The sequence below is a fragment of the Coptis chinensis genome, chromosome 2 (genome assembly GCF_015680905.1).
Source record: "Coptis chinensis isolate HL-2020 chromosome 2, ASM1568090v1, whole genome shotgun sequence".
NCBI lineage: Eukaryota > Viridiplantae > Streptophyta > Magnoliopsida > Ranunculales > Ranunculaceae > Coptis > Coptis chinensis.
This window is the reverse complement of record NC_141457.1, coordinates 64,292,543-64,310,461: the sequence shown is the minus strand read 5'-3', so window position 1 is coordinate 64,310,461 and position 17,919 is coordinate 64,292,543. Positions and strand designations below refer to the sequence as shown.

The window sequence follows — 17,919 nt, the reverse complement described above, 5'->3', positions numbered from 1 at the left end:
AAGTATCTCTGAACTGAAATGGTTCATACGGACGAGGGGTTTGAATTGTAAAGGCATTCCTGGTTCGGGCTATTCGGACCCAAGGTTCAGTTTTGATGGGGTGAAGTCGCGCTTTTAACTCAGTTAGATGTACCAGCTTATATTGATGGGAAACATAGGTCGTGCCACAAGTAGCACCTATTTTTCTGCAGTATTACATGCCAACTACATTTAGGCTTGAAGAAATCAAAATCTTTGCTTGCTTCCAAGTCTTAAGGCAATCATTATTCCTCTGCACCATTTATTTTGTTTATTTATTCAACTTTAATGTGAATTAATTAGCTATGGAATGCACATCAAATTGCTATATGGTTGGAAGTATTTTGTAAAAACAAAAAATGATAAAAAGGTATTTTGTAAAATTGGTATTGTAGTAGATTGTGCAATCAAATTTGACTTACTTAGGTAGTTAGGTAAAAAGACCGAGAATATAAGGAAGTATTTGGTAATCAGTTTTTTATTTTATTTTTTTCTCAAACAAACACGCTACCATCCTTTATTCACAGTAGATCTGTGGTCGATGTTGGACCAATTTTTACTTTTTTTTGGGTGAACCGTTTTACATGAATGTGGTTTTGATAGTTCATATGGATGATGTGACAATAGATTGTATCTATCCACCTTTTCACATGGCTTTCAAATAGGATTTTAAGTGTTTGTGAAAAGATATTATGAAAGTAGCTGTTCTTCACGCAAAATCATCGTCTTTAATTTTTTCCCTTTTGTTTGATTTTGATCGCTTTAATAATTTTTAGTGTAAAATCTATTAAATTAGACATAATTTTACGAGATCTGCTACCTCTATTACAGGTAATTTGACATTTGGACATGGATTTTTTTTTTTCGCTATAGCAACATAACCGTCCATGTGAGTTTGCATTGTAGGTATGCATCGACACCTTTGCTTTGCATTGTGACTTCTCTTGAGGCTACAATGTCTTCTGCTAATGCTAATGTTGTTCTCATGGCTGCTGCTCGAGCTCAAGCACACAAACAACCATCATCCCATACTTCTTAACCATCATCCCATACTTCTTCACCATCATCCAAGAGACCAAAGTTAGACAACCAAAAACCTAAAGAATCCACCACTCCAAGGCCTTCTTAAAATGAACCTCATTCACTCAATATTGAACAGGAAAGGATTGGACAAGGTATCATTCAGTTGGAGAAAAATCCTGCAGATTTCGATACTAATTCTGCTGCATTCTGGAATGAGGGAGAATCAGTGCTGTTTTTTGTTTCTTGCCCAGGTTTTCGATTTGGTATATGGTAATAAATAAATCAAGTCGAATGAAGATGACTGAAATTCTTTGTAACGCTTTCGGATTGTCATTACTACCACACCGAATGATCTGACAGCTGTTGTTTACCTTTCGAGTAACAAGATTGCCACTTTTTTTTCAAGTGTAGAGCTTTGCATCGGTAATTTTGATCTTATCAAGGCAGTAGCTAAAACTTACAAGATTTCAGAGAAGCACATTAAAGAAGAGCTTGGTATCCGTAAGCCTTCTCTTATCAAAGTCAAGAAATGTTGCGATTTAGGCGGTTTTGTCAAGGAAAGGTGTTCGTCACAGCTTGAGCGATTCAATTACAAGCCTGCTCCATTAACTGTTGTCAAAGTTTTGAATACATTTCCCACCGTTGCCAATGAATCTGGGAAAGATAGTCAAGTATAGAAAAGAAGCCATATCGAGAGACTTCTTAAATCTGGTACGGATTGTGGAGTGGACCACAGTATATAATTCGTCTACTTCTGTCAAAGTTGGGAATCGACTTAGGGGAGCAAACTGTCTTAGTTGTTTTAGGGCAAGCAGCTGTTTATTCTGAAAATCGACCTCCTGCACAACTTCATTTTAAGTCTTCTCCTGAAGAAGTTGCAAGATTGTAAAGAAAGTGTGCTCAGAATTTCCTGACTTTGATAGAATCACTCTTGCTCTTCTAGAAAGTGGTGTGTTGAAGCTCTCAGAGTCATGTAGGTTTACTCCTTGTGTCCCTATTGGATCTATGCTATCCAAACCAACTAAAGGAATCTCTTAGATTCTTGATAAGTTCCAGGCCAGGTACAAAATTCACATGTGAATATAAGCATGACGATGAGCATGCTCATATACAGAAAGATGGTTATGTTGAGATATATAATCGGAATGGTGAACGAAATACAGGAAAGTTTCCAGACGTTGTAAATTTAGTTAAAAGGTTAAAAAATCCCTCCATAAGGTCGTCTATCTGTTGTTGCCTTCGATGTGAAGAAGTAGAAAATTATGCCTTTTCAAATCCTCACGAATAAGTGTAAGCATTAGTGACATAACCTTTGCTAGAGCCATGTGACAGACTATAAAATTATTTCAGTGGTCACTCACTCTGTAAATGTAAACAAAATCTCTTACAAACTTTTTATATCCAGGTTATTTTCTGTTATCAGTTATTACAATGTCCTTATCTTTTTTTTTCCGATAAAACCACATTTCATTAATTAAAAAGATAGTAACTTACAGAACATACAACTAACAAAAATACATAAAAGAAATAGTAAATCAAATACAAGAAAAAAACACAAACATCCAAGTATGTTTGAGATAGATTCCCTTGCGAACTCCCAACACCAACACGAATCTGAAATCTTCAACCCATGCTTCTTTCCCACCCGAGTTGCTCCAGCACTAATCAACCACGAGTTCTGATTCCCCCAAGATGAAGACCCAAAAGTTTCCAAACCACAAAGCAATAAACTCTGTGACAGCGGCAGATTAGCTCCACCTAGAAGGTGAGCCTCACCAAGAACCTTACAAAGGGGTGGTGGCCTGACTATAAAACCCCCCAAACCAGCAATCCAGAAAGGGAGAAGATAACTGGAAAGAACCTCACTCCTGCCCAACCAACACTGAAGGCAACCACAACCAGTTACAAGCAAAAGAATCCAATTACACCTCCGACATCGTATGAGAAATGTCCAACCATGTATATCTGACTTGATGCTGCCAACCAAATAACACCTTAATAAAACTGGAAAGAGGAAACTGAGATCGTACTTGTTTTGGATCTTCAACAAAGAACTAGCCTGCAAAAAGGGGGTGGTGGCTTTCCACAAAGTAGAAACCATAAACCCCAAAGACCACAACTTTTGATCCAAACGATCTATGCCGATCATTCTATGGGTTAGAAAAACCCATAGAAACAACCAAGCTCCTTTTTTTTCTTTTTCTTCTTCATCACAACAGCAATGAGACACTACAGAAGTTGAGGAGAAGATTTGTGGAAAGAGGAAACCCAAAAATGGATCAGGCGAAAGTTAAAACAGATCAGATCTAGGGTTTTTTTTACTAGATCTGAAGAGGAAGGGGGAAGAGCTGCTTTGGCCCGCAGGAGAGGCTCTCGTCTAGACAGATCAATCTATTAGCTCAATTATTAAAACTCAGTGGCTCCTTCCTTATCAATTCGTATAGTTGTGATAGTTCACAAGTTCGCCATAATCACTAACACTTCAATGGTGTTTTTTTTAACATTTATCACATATCCTCCAATATATATATTCCTTATCATCAACGTGCATAGCACACACAATTTGCTAGTGTTAGTAATGATGCAGCAATGTTGAAATGGTCATGCTGTTGACATCACAGTTTACATTGTGTGCACCTTACCAAATTTACTTGTTTTCATTCAAGTCTTCTGAACAGCAATACTCTGCAACTGTTGGTTTGCTTTGCTTTGTTTACAAGGAAACAAACAAATATTTCTCTCTCAGAGCTCAATAACCTATCATTTCACTAATGCTATTTAAAGTATGGATTGGTTTTTTGACTTCAAAGGACCTCATATCTTAGATATAAGCTTGAAACCTCTACTTATATTGTGCATTTTAGACTTTTAGTCACTTTCTAATTCTAGCTAGAGGCATTTCATTCCCTAAACAGAGATGAAGTCTCCTATTTAATTTTTTGGTGTTTTAAAGCTGTGGAATCTTTAAAGGGTGTGCACTTCATTCCGTAAACAAATAAAAGGACATGAAAGCTCAAGTGCAACAAATTTCAACCTCTCAAATGATATCTAAATCACCTAGCTAGGAGACATTTGTGAGGAGAAGACATTTGGTTTCAAACTTTCAATTGTAGTCAATAGAGTACATGGTGCCATGGTGGTTCTTAGCCAGTTAGGTTCAGTGAGACGAGTGGCTAATCGAACAATCCGACCTTTTAAAATGTCGCGTTGCCATTTCAACTGGTGCTGACGTCAGCATATCACCGAATCTCGAGACAGCATCTAATATCTCGGTCATTCCGACTTTTTTAGTCATTGACCATCTTTCCCAGAGAAGCAACCTGTTTTTTTCGTACTCACAGCAATGGCGTTTGCCCATTGCCCCCACTCTGCTTCCACCACTACATTTCCACCTTCTTCACCTAGCTCAGTCCTCATAACCAGAAAAACCATTTCTTCACTCCCCCTCTACTCAAAACCCACAAAGAGAAAAAACCACTTACGTCCAAAACTTTTAAAAACACTAACAAAACCTTTTCCAACTTATACCCCTCTCCTCAATCCTCAACAACAAGTGCCCACTCCTCAAAATATCGAAAAGATTGAAACTTTGATTGAACAAGAAGAAGAAGAAGAAGAAGAAGAGAATGTTGAGCTAGCTTTGGATAATGTCCAAGTTTCAGCTGCCCCTGAGATGGAACCTGTTATTAGTAAAAGGTCAGTGGTTGAGCTTGTGTTTTATTTAGTTGGCCTTTTTGTAGTTCAAACTGTTATTACCGTTTGGATTTTGAGGTCTGGTGATGTTGATAAGAATAAGGATGAAAATGAGGAAATGTTAAGTGGGGAGAAAATGGAAGTTGAATGTAATGAGAGTGTTGGTTATGTTGATGAGCTGGGTGTGAAGGAAAAGATTGTTGAAATTAGAGCAATGGCTAGGGAAGTTAGAGAGATTGAAGCAAAGAAGTTGAGTAGTAGTAATGAGTCAGTGTCTGATGTAAGTGTATCAAAATCTGTTGTTACTAAGGTTAATACTAATATTCAGAAAGAAGTGGATGGGAAGTTAAATAAGTTAGAAAAAAGACTTCGTTCACTTCGGGAGAAGTTGCCCGTAGCAAAAGTTGGTTATTTGAATAATAGTATAAATGAGGTTAAGAATGAGAAAGAGCTGGGGCGTTTGAATGGAAATTCAAAAGACGAGAATCTAGTGTTTAAGAAGAAGTTGAAGTTCAAAAGTGATTCTTCTAAACCTCGAAATAGTCCCAAAGGATTTCCGGGTGTTAAGAATCATAATTTGAGTGATGGAAATGATAGAAGTAGTGGGTCTCAAGATGCGGAATTCAGGAAAGATGTTATAAAGAATTCAGCTCGAGGAATGTCGGTCAACCTACCAAATGGTGGTTCACATGGGAGTACACATGAGAATGAAGTGAAAACTTTGTTGAAGTTAGCAAGAAAAGATGAGGAAAAGAGTTGTGGTACAAAGCTGGTGTCCACAGGGAAGAGTTTGAAAAAAGTGGAAGGGATGAAAACTGAGAAAAGAAATTCCAGGTCTGGTAAGGATTCAAGATCACAGTGTTTGTTTTCAAGTGTTACATACACTAAATTTTAATTTGTTGAAGTCTTTATCTTAATGTAGTTAGAAAATGTGGAAACGCAATGGCTGACTTAAGCCTTAACTCAATAGAGAATGCACATATAGGTTTAGTAGATTTTTATTGATGAAATTCTTTTGTGAATGTAATTAGAATCTATAAGCACAGACACTGACACATGACACAGATACAGCCTGACATGCACATGCACACGCACACGCAGATACGGAATACGGATACATGAAGATTACGTCAAACAAAAAATTCTAAATATACCTTTACAATTGAAAATTAACATTTTTTTTTTGATTGGAAATTAACATTCTCCACTAAATTTAATCTAATTGTCTAATTCAAAGCTTGTCCAATCTACCAAATTAAGCAATAAGCAGCATAAAACCCTTATAGTGGGTCAATTCGGTCTCACTAATTGATTTAAAAGAGTGGATAAAGCCCTTAATTGAGTCCTCTTTTGGTTTTGATTTTTTCTCACTGAAAAAACTTTTAAAAAACACACAAATAACACCTTGTTGTCACGGAGTGACCAAAGCCAGATTCTGTACTTAGTCTCTGACTATGCTGTCAAAGGCCTTACGGGAGGTGAGGCAGGGGACTGCCACAAACGCCCAGGCACCATGTTACTGTGTTTGTCAGGGGTTTTATGTTCTATAAACTAAAAAGGCAATCTGTCATATAGTTGTTAAATCATATGAACACAATTAGATTTTGTGTTCTTTTTTCTCATTCCTTAAGTAGGCTTCAACTTTTTAATGGAAAAAACATAGTATTTAACACAAGGCAAGGTAGGCAAGGTATGCGATGAAACTGAGAAAAACAATTCCAGGTTTGGTAAGGATTGAAGATCATATTGTTTGTTTTAAATAGTTTCATATACAAAGTTTTATATGTTGAAGACTTTATCTTAATGTAGCTAGAAAATGTGGGAATGCACAGATAAGTTTAGTAGATTGTTACTGTTGAAATTTTTGTGTGAATGTAGTTGGAATTGAAGGCGTGACTTTATGAATTTAGAGGTGAAAATTTGATCCTTCTTCATCTGGGGGAGGTAAAATTGCATCTTCGTTGTTGACACCAAGATATTGGTTTTAGCCTATTAAGATGGTAATAAAGCGTGTTTGTTACTTATCCAAAAAGAAGTAGGAAATCAAATGAACAATGAAGAAATACATGTCGTCCAGTCACAATCTCAGAAAGGGTTGTCTTTGTATAAATGGGTGTCAATTTATTTATAACAACTATTAGGATTCTCTTTTTCATATTACTAAAGGTGTGAATGACCAATTAGAGATGGTGTTTAGAAGATTTGTGTGGGGAAGTAGTGAGGATAAGAGGAAGATTCATTGGGTTAGATGGGATAAGCTTTGCCTTAGTAAGGAAGAAGGGGGTGTTGGATATAAGGTCTTGGATGTAAGTATTTATTTGCTATGAGGAAGCATTGTTACCACAATGGTTGTGGAGATACGGAGAAGAAAAGGAAAATCTTTGAGGGAGGGTAATAGTTAAATACGGGGAGGGGGAAAATAAATGGAAACTGAAGCAACCTCAAGGGCCTAATGGTATTACACTATAGTGGAGCATCATGAATGGGTGGGAAATTTCTTCCAAAGAGGTTATTCTACTACCAGGTGGAGAATAGTTCCATATCTTTTTGGCATGACACATGGCTAGAAGAAGAGAGACCACTTTGTGAGCAATATGCCACTATATATGATCTTGTGACACACACAAATGCCAAGATAAGATGCTAGAAGAAGCGTGAATAGGATGGAATGGGAAGTTACTTTGAGAAGGGGGCTAAATGATTGGGAGGTATCAAGTTTCGTGAACTTCTTGGGCACTATTTATCAAGAGTGGGATAAGTTTGGGGAAGAAGATGCACAACTTTGTTGGTGGGATAAAAACGAAGTGTTCACAGTGAAATCTATGTATGTGGTTCTCACCAAGAATCATACGAGAAGAGTGTTGAAACCCAAGAGGTTATAGTGGATTTTCCATATAGGAGGATTTAGATGCCTTCTATTCCTTTAAAGGTGGCATTCTTCACTTGGATAATGTTTCTAAGGAGGGTTCAAACCGTAGATGAGCCAATCGCTAAAGGAATGGATATTGATAATAAATGCCCTTTTTGTGGAATAATTGGAGAGGATGTTGATCATACCTTCATCCGGTGTTATTTTGCTAAGAGGATGTGGGAGGTACTTTTCGCTTCATTCAGCAAGCCTTGGACACTGTCGACTATAATCGAGGATGCACTTTGTGGGGACATGATAAAACATGCTCTATCGCCAAAGTCAAGGTGGATTGCGGAGCACCTATCTAGAGAAATGGTTTGGGTTCTATGGAATGAAAGAAATCGGATAATATTTGAGCAAAAGGCCAATGAAGCATTTAAAGTCTTGTTGGAGATCAAAGAAGTACTCTACAATTGGTCTGAGGGTGTGGCGGTTCAAGGACTTAAGATTTCAAGACTTCGTTTGTAATTGGATAACATTGTTATGTGAACTTGAAGGGTATCTTTTGTTTAGGGTGTGCATAACCTTTTGTAATTTTTATCTTGTCTTGGAATAAATAAATACCTTTTACTGCTAAAAAAAAGAGGTATGTTTTGTTTAGTTTTACGGTGTGATCTGAAATCAATATTTGTTTTATATTCACAACAAGTATTATTAAGCAAGTTGATGTCCTGGAACTAGAAAGAAATAGGAGACACTTTGATGTTTATGGCAAAGATGATTATATTAATCAAATGGTTCACTTTCCTTTGATCGAAGTTTTGGGGGATTGGAGAGACACACCCTTCGGTGACCGTTTAGAAGGGATTCCTTGCTTGGCCAAGCATGATCCCAGTTTCTCCTTTTTTATTGTTCTTCTTCTAAGCAACAGTTTGTCCTTGTATAGTTGTATATTTCTTGTTATATAGTTTGCCCATGTTGTATCTCAGTGGGATATCTCATCCAACATTGTTGATATTATGATAATAAATGAAAGAGTTGTCCTGGAATTGCCTAACCATCAAGTCATCTGCTAGCTCGACGTATTCTTCTAGTGTTTTCTGCCGCTTTATTTCATGGTAATTGTGTATGAAGAGAAGTATAAACTGAAAAAATGATAGTGATCATTTCTTAGTTAGAGTACAAGATTTGACACTTTCATGGACATATTTAACTTTTCTGTTACTGTTATGATATAGGCGTTGTTCGAGAAAGTAAAGAAGAATTGGTAGAGCCAAGAGATTCAAACAAGATGAAGACAAAGAGCTCTCCAATCCCCAAAACAAATGTTCAATTTAAAGAAGTAGTCGACAACGCGAGAGATAAGCAAGAATATATTGAGAATGACGCATGGTGGTTGAGTCTTCCTTATGCTCTAGTATGTATCAGTATTTCCCCCATTAGCTTGAATTTGCATTTGCATTTGCTTGTTATAGAATCAGTTTACATGCCAATAGAATATTAAATAAACTCAAGGAGAGATTGCCATTTGTGTTGGCTCGTGAGTACAATATGAAGGTGCCCATGTAAAAGCATCTTGTATAACTCTTTTACTTCCGTCCAAATGCATGCTTATGTGCTCATTTATCTTGTGACACTGAATTCCAAATTATATGTGAAGTTGTGAACCATCTGGGCCGATGCATTATTTTTCAAGAGACCATGACTAGCGCCTAACATTGTTCAGCTGATTATTTCTATTAGATGATGAAGACCTAATGGTGCAATATGTCCCCATTTACTTTATTCAAGATAGTATAATTTGTCTCATTTATGTTTCAGATACCATTCAAATGTGGATCTGTTATTTCTAATAAATCTATGAAGTTATAAGGCTGTATTTCATGACAATGTATTTTAACTTGTAATAGGCTCTTTTAATAAAATTTGCCACTAATGGCTATCTTCTTTCTGTTTTCTGTTCATCAGGCAATTCTTCTGCGTAGAAGTTCTGAAAGTGACGGACCTGGAGGACTATATTCTTTGAAAATGGATGATGGTTCCCCATCTTATATTGTAGCGTTTGAAGACCAACGTGATGCCTCTAATTTCTGTTATATACTGGAAGCTTTTTTCGACGAATTGGGTGATCTCAAAGCTGATGTTGTTCCTCTGTCAATTAAAGTAAGTAACATAGGCGTAAAGATATTGGATTATAATTCATAAACATGCCTATCTAATATATCATCCCATTCTTGTAAGGACCCCAGATGCTTTTCATTCAGAAAAATGATCCCTAGTTCTGCTCACTATATCTATAAATTAATATATATTTCTGTCTTTATCAGTCTCATGAAAACTTAGACAACATAATGAAGGGCACAATTTGATTATAGATCGACATTCTTGTAAGGACCCTAGATGCTTTTCATTCAGAAAAATGATCCCTAGTTCTGCTCACTATATCTATAAACTAATATATATTTCTGTCTTTATCAGTCTCATGAAAACTTAGACAACATAATGAAGGGCACAATTTGATTATAGATCGACATCCGTGGAGGATGTTGTTATTTTGATCAAAGGATGTTTCCTTCCTTTGGTCCAAGATATGGGAGGACTGGTGTGACACTTCTTTCGGGGCTTTTGCGTTCAGATGGGTGTCTTTGATGAGCTGTGCACTCCTGTGCATAGTGAAGCTCTTGTGGTGGATTAGTGGTCCAGAGGATTTCTATATTTGTTTTTGTTTTTCCCTAGTTGCTTTTGTATGTTATCTATACAGTATCCCATCCCATACCGTTCAAAGTAAAAGATAAATGAAACTTAGACTATTATTTCGTTGACTGGTCCTATAAATCTGTCGTTATTGTTTAGGACTCATCCATTGACATGGATCGACTTGAATTATATTTGGGCAACTAAGTTACTAGACTCATTTGTTGGCAGGTATATAGATCCACAATTTAGATTGTCAGTGAGAAAACAAATGTTTATCCTTCAATACTTTTATTCAGTTGTTACATGAATCATTTTTTTCTCCTAACATTCTTTTTGTTTGCGGATTTTGTTTCTTGTTTCAGGAACTCAGAGATGAAGTGGAGACAATGACCATGAAAATAATTGTTTTGAGAAAAGGACAGCTTCAGCTCTATGCTGGTCAACCGCTTGTAGATGTTGAGATGACCCTGCGCACCCTTATAAAGCAGTGATCAGAGTGAAGAAGATAGACGTTTGAAGAAAAGAAGAAGCATTACTGGGGCCTTCATACCATAAATTGCCTGAGCAACTAAGCAGCGAGTATTGCATGGACAAATATTTAGTGTGCATTAGTTGAAAGGCCGCCTACCTATGGGATCCCGAAAGCAGTGCCAGCTTGGATATGTCAAGCCCTGCACTATAATTCTGGCTTAATGCGATTCAACCACGGGGCCACAAGTTATAGTTTCACACTTTCACCTAAATGGTTGTTCAATCACGTTTTTTTATTCGATAGACATACAATGGTGTTAACTAATTTTCTTCAAAGTTACAAAGCAAAAGAAGAATCATACGGCTTACACCTATCAATTTTTTATTTTTATTTTTATTTTTATTATTATTATTATTATTATTATTATTATTATTTTCGATAAACCACTTTTGTATTCATGATATGAACCAAAGATTACAACAAACATCTCACAAGCCATAAAAAATTACATGAGTCAAAGCAAAGATGAATAACAATAAACCTATCTAGACAAACCCCAACAACTTCTCCTTTTGTCGGCCATCAGCAAATATAGAGCGTTCGATGTATATCCACCAAACTAACACCAAATCAAAAGCTTCTCCTTTGGTCAGCCATTAGCAAACATAGAGCGTTCCATGTACATCCACCAAACTAACACCAAATCAAAACGTTCGAAGCACCTCTGGAAAGGCCTGAAGGTCAGTCACCAAGACCTGAACCTACACCCATCATCGCTTTACTAAAGTCAAAAAGAATGTTGTCTTTCTTATCATCAGCTTCTGAACTGAAAGCCAGTGACAGCAGAAGATATAAGTATAGTTAGGAGGTCTCCTTTGAAAACGAAGACTGGGAACAAGAGGGACTGCGCACAATAATTTTTGGCATATCACCTCTCTTAAAATTGGTGTCAGTATGTGATAAGGGTGTCAATCCAGTTCATCAATCTTAAAGTACAGTGTCAGTGAACTCTTAATCTGTTTTTCGATAATCACCCTATTAATATTATAACATAATAAAACAATAATGTACAAACAGGTATCAAGGCCAAAAATTACATGGATTACAAAAAGAAACATAACCATAAACACCATATAAGATTGGCCAAAGCCAAGTAGAACCACCATCAAAATGCTGAACCGCCTTGCCGGATCCATTCTTACCACCACAGCATCAGCCACTACTATGTGGGAATCATGAATCTCCATCTCCGACAAAGCACAAAGCAAGCAACTCTGTACCAGTAAAAATGTCAGATTAGTATATCAAAAGGAAATACCCCAACTACGGAGGCGTGGTGGTGGCCCGACAAATTCATTTCTCATGGCATCTACACACCAGGAGATTAGAAGGGCCAGAGAGAAGAACCAAATTCCGTATAATTGAAGTTAAAAACAGCAGCAGTAGAATAAACTCAAACAAATTCACAACAGATTGATTGAAATGGATCTACAAGTCTAGAACTTGAAACCTTAACCAAAAACTGAAAAACAAAAACAAAAACATAATAGATACGACAGATAGTAGATCCGGATGAAAGGAACAACTTTTAAAAAGGGGGAGAAAAAATTCAAGAAGAACATCTTCAAAAACCCCAAAATTGAAAGCATGAACGGATCACTGCTGATTATAACTAGAGTTATCAAAAACCAAGTAATTTCCGCCATTTTTTCTTCTTTTTCTTCATGATATTGATAAGGTATACGGAGAAATGTAGAGTCTAAACGACCCATCCTACAGTAAGTATTTTGATAAGTTACATAGTGTATTACTTCTCAATTAGTTTTCACTCAAATACCAATTTAGGTCTGAAAAACTAGTGAACAAAGCTTGCGATCCATATGGGAAACCCTGCATTGACTTCTACTCAAGCAACTTTTAGAGGCTCTAGTGGAAATATTTACCCAGTTCTATGGAGGAAAACACTAACAACTTGGCAGAATCTCTACCAATGATTTGAAGTATGGAATTGGCAGTGGAAAGAGGCTGGAGGAAACTTTGGATTGAGCCCGATTCCTGACTTGTAGTTCAAGCATTTAACTTAAGCAAGCCTCCACGGCAAAGGTGGAGACAGTGCAAAAAGAAGCTAAAACCCCTAAATGTCTACAATATTAAACACTTTTCCATAAACCCTAAACCCTTATTTTGTCTGTGGAAAAGTGTTTAATATTATTAACTCTTGCACATAAAAACAAAATACTCTGTTGAAGAGATCTCAACACCTTAACAATAACAAACCAAAGACATCCAATTTGATTTGTAATCTTACAGTCAGTACTTCTGGAGGGAGAAATACAGTCAGTACTTCTGAAGGGAGAAAGCATCAGAACACTAATCATTCTTCATATTTAAAATATTTTCTCTCGTGGTAAAAAATCCTCTCAGTAAGTCATAAATGAACGGAGAAGCTGAAATTAATTAACTTTCCAGGTTTTCGATCTCCATATTAACTTAAGCAGGTCGAGTTTACCTACATTAATTAAAGGAGACAACAAATATACAGAACACAAGATTGAAATAAACATAAAACAACCATCGAAGAGAACATTAGACCCATACCCCCATATATTGAGGAACTTCTTTTATAATAAGGACATATAGAAGTGCTGTTTATATTTTGCTTTTCGATAAGAGCACATAATAAACAAAACTGTAAATGATCCGATTATATTCTCAAACATATAATAAGTGTGAATAAGTCATAGTCAGAGCCCCCAAAAATTAGTAGAATATTAGATACAAGTGAGCAATCTCTTAAGTAAAACAATTCAATTCAACCTCACCTCGTAATAACATAATCTGCTAGTGTCAGTTTGTCGTGAACCAGACAGGTGGAGGATTCATTAACTTGGAAGCACTTGGATAGATCAATCTGTCAAAAACATCAGCTGTCATATCCCATACACCAATGTCCTGGCGAGCAATTGGTTCGTTGACAAAGTTTTCCAAAATGCTACCAATATTCACATTATTCATATTAGAAACTCCATCCACAAAGTCATCAGTGAAATAAATAGAGTTCCCTTTGCAGTCAGGAACATCTGAAGTTAAACAAGCAAACGAATCGTTGCATCCTACAAACACAGCACAGTCCTTGCCAATATAATTAACACTCACAAACTTAGGCCCATTCCATTCTATTAATTTCTTAATCGAGAACACCAATGTCCGATCAGCTTCATCATCACCAGGTTCTAGTGGGTATCGAACCCTATCTAACAAAAACAATTCTCCCTTGGCTTCAACCAAGTACTTCTTATAATACCCCCAGTTATCTGGTTGGCCAATAACAAACTTAACAAATGGACTGGAAGAAGTATCAAAACCACCATGAACAACCCAAACACTTCCATTATTCTTCACCGCATAAAACTCTCCTTTAAAAATAGTAACATCATTAAAGTTCCCCTCACAAACGCCTTGAACAGAAATCCATTTCTTGTTCTCATCACTAACCTTACAAAACGCCAACATCTTATTCAACCCGTGAACCACCATAACAACACCAGCCCAAGGTAACATTACAGCCTTGTATATATAAAACTCACGCATACAATTGGAGGCAATAGTACAAAGTGAGCCATAATTCTTAACATCGTAAACAAGATTCTGTCTCTCATTATAATAACAACTAACAACACCAGGGAGTGCCGTAACCGGTGCAAGACTTATTACTTTCCTAGTAAAAGGATGTAACAACTGAATATCACCAAATGAATTAACAGTAACAAGCCATCCACCACGACAAGAACCACAGATACGATGATTGGCTATTTCTGGTAAGTCAACTTTGTAAAGTTGACGAGTGGAAAGGTCGAAAAAACCAAGTGTTTTGTCACATGCTGTTCCGGTTTTGCTGACGTGGTCATTTGTGTATGGGACTATAAGCCATGGTTTATTAAAAAGGTTTGAAGGAAGTAAAGGTAGTGCAGATAGTCTCCATGTTTTACAAACGCAACTGAAACGTATAAGGTCGTTTAGAGTGTCTATTTTTTTTGGTATTAAGTATAGAATGTGTTGGGGTAGTTGTGATGACCAGGGATCAGTGTTGGGAGTCGTTGAGAATAGTTGTTTGTGTTTTGGTTTGGGTGACGAGAGGAGAAAACCTCGTTTCATTTCTAAACCCTCAACAGAATTGCAGCAGCGTCTAAAAACACCACTGCCCTTTCAACTGTGAAGCGGACATGGAATTGGGAAAGTTGTTGGAACTGTAGTAGAATTCCTTTTTCAGTAGGCCTTTTTAGTTCTGCCCAAGAGGCTTTTACACCACATAAATCCAGGTACGAAAAGACCGCTGCCAATGCCAATGGCTGCCCACAAGCTTCCGCAAATTGTTGGCATCGTTACTAACATACACTCCCAACTGAAGTCTTTCGCCGTCGAGCTCTCAAATAGACATAAACTAGATCTTGGACTTTGTCTGCTGAAAAAACTTTACAAAATGTCTCACTCAAATTTTCGAATCAGAATATATTTTTATTGAAAATAAATCGAAATACGTTAATGAGCAGCGATTATAGTGCATACGTACTTGGAAACTAAGAGATCAAATTGAAATAACCTCTTCACTTTGTGGTTTAGAATATTAATCCGTAATTTTCAAATAATATTATCTTAAACTCGATCTAGCTTGTATAATAGTTTTCTTAGATTTATAGTGATTTAGCGGTAAATCATCACCGCTCAGCTTACGTAATAATATGTACAAATTACTAAAATATCTATCAAATCACTAAAACGGATTGATTGTTTCCATATCCTCAAAGAATACACTACTCCCACTTGAAAAAATTTATCACATGAACGTGTTCTACGATGAATTGATGAATACAAAAAAAATTATATTTCAAGAAAATGTGTTCACCTACTTAGAATACTTTCCCAAGTATTTTATCTTTTTCTAGGTGATTGTTTGTATACATATAAAATATTCTTATTTAATTCCAACATGAACAACAGAGAATATTATGTATTTCGTCAATGTGAATATGTCATAGTGTTAATGTAAGATTGGGTGGGTAAAATGAGTAATGACCATTAATTTTCAGATTTGAACAATCTAATAATCAAATGAATGGAAGAAGAGTGTGTCTTTCAAATAACATTCTCTTTCCAAATTTGAAGCTTCTAACACACACCTTGAACTTACAATAAAATGCTCAAATATTCTATCTTATTCTACATTTCCAATTTTTTTTCTTATTTCTTATAATAGATTTATCGATTCTCAATGTTTCTGCAATCACATTGCAAAATAAAGTTCGGATGAAGAAATAGTACTACAAAGTTCTTCCAATATTGTACTAATGTTGAAAGGGTTAAGTTTGATAGTATCAATAAAGTGTCACAAAAATAAGTATAACAATAATTCACACGAACACTCTTCACTCTTTTGGACCAAAGAATTATCATCCATCAATTATCAGTAGAGCACTCGTAAGAATTTTTAAACTTTGATATATTTTACACCAAAATTATTAAAATTCCTACAACCAAAAAAATGTTTAGGTGGCTCTGTTTGCAACCAAAGTTTGTTGCGTATCGAATAAATGTTATTGAGCTATTGTAAGTTCAACTGTAGTTCCATCTCTTTGAAATGTTCATTACAATGCAAAATCAATAATAACTTTCTTATGCAATACCAAGAATAGCTCATATAAGACATCATATTATTATACAACTTGGCAAGATCCTACTCTATGATGATATGGACATTCTATAAGCATCCACACCCATTTATGAAGTTAGAGGGGTGAAACATATTTAGCAGGATCTTACTCCAAGATATAGACATTCTATAAGCATCCTAATCCATATATTTTAGCACTATCACATTTTTCCTGCACTCAGAATGAGCACAAATTTTGAAAATTTATTTTTAGCACTATCCCATCTTCTTGTACTCAGGAAAAAAAATAACAAAACTTAGGAAACCAAAGGCATCCGCCTCGATCAGTTAATTTAATCCTCACTCCTGAATGAAGTGATTTCACTCATTGTATCCTGTATTTGTTATAAGAGTCAGTTCTAATTTCTGTTCCAGGAGCTAAAATGAAATGTAAAAAGGTTGTATATATTTAGTTCAAAGAAAGCCAATGTATTGTTTATAAATGAAATTAGTTAAGTACATATACTTAAGGTTTTGCTTACCATTTGGGCCATAAAAGAAACTGTCCCAAGTGCCAAATACAATTTTGCTTTTGAGTTCATCTGTGTTTCCTGATGATATCCGAATACAAAATCTAGATTGTTATAGTCAGCTCTTATTGTGATGGAAAAAGCTCTATGGATTCACATATAAACGTACTCTATTGCTCTATATACATTGAATAGAAAAACAACATCACATGCATAACCATACATTACATCTACCTGTCTTCCAAATATGACTATTGGTGATCGTTCAATCTTTTCATAGTGTTCTTAAACTGATAGAAACACAGTTCTCTACATTAATGAGAAAGAACTTGGGAAAGTTTGCACCTTGGCATTTGATCTCGTGTTAACTTTGACATTTTCTGAATCGAGTGTATGTATGTTAGAGGTTGTATTTGGATGCTTATTAGATATATCATATCATTAGATTGTCTAAAGAAACAATACCATACAAAGAAGCATAAATCAAATGTGTAAATAAAAGTATCCCTTTATAATAAGCCGGTGTTTTTTTTACAGGTCTAGACTTTCAATATGTATTATCATATTGTAGCCTGCATGTATTTGAAAATCAGAATGAGATCCAAGAAAGAAAAACGAAAAGGAGGAAAAATGCATATGTTAAAAATGTGAGAGTGCGTGATGGGTATTCAGGCACTTACTCGGGAAGTATATTGGTCTACTTCTTAAGAAGTTAATAACCAACAACAAATGCAAATTCTAGGTATATGAAAGGGTTATGCGAATAACATTTTGAGTGTTCTAATTCAGTATATCTCACATAGTCCTTAGAGAATGTGGGGAACCGTCGGAAGCTGATTTTACACTCTATAACTTATTAACTGAAGAATATGTAGTATTTTTGAGGTCGCGTTAAGGATATATTCGAAATAAGTCAGTGTTTTATCATAGGCACTAAAAGTGTATGATTTGTAATAGAGAATTAGCTTCTACAAATCACTTATTTTTT

At 35.9% G+C, this 17,919-nt stretch overlaps 2 protein-coding genes across 2 annotated transcripts; one reads left to right on the top strand and one right to left on the bottom strand.

Annotated features, from left to right (window-relative positions):
- The first annotated feature begins 4,323 nt into the window (after positions 1-4,323).
- LOC147517142 (ABC subfamily C protein) lies at positions 4,324-11,146 on the top strand. The gene is made up of 4 exons (XM_086589521.1): positions 4,324-5,573; positions 8,824-9,002; positions 9,554-9,748; positions 10,645-11,146. The coding sequence occupies exons 1-4, from the start codon at positions 4,385-4,387 to the stop codon at positions 10,771-10,773; spliced, it is 1,692 nt and encodes a 563-aa protein (XP_086445647.1). The 5' UTR covers positions 4,324-4,384; the 3' UTR covers positions 10,774-11,146.
- Positions 11,147-11,773: 627 nt separating this feature from the next.
- On the bottom strand, positions 11,774-15,135 carry LOC147517141 (F-box protein SKIP23-like). Its single transcript, XM_086589523.1, has 2 exons — positions 13,577-15,135; positions 11,774-12,028 (listed from the first exon to the last, which is right to left on the bottom strand). Exon 1 carries the CDS (start codon positions 14,907-14,909, stop codon positions 13,602-13,604), a length of 1,308 nt encoding a protein of 435 aa, XP_086445649.1. The 5' UTR covers positions 14,910-15,135; the 3' UTR covers positions 11,774-12,028; positions 13,577-13,601.
- Between the last annotated feature and the right edge of the window lie 2,784 nt (positions 15,136-17,919).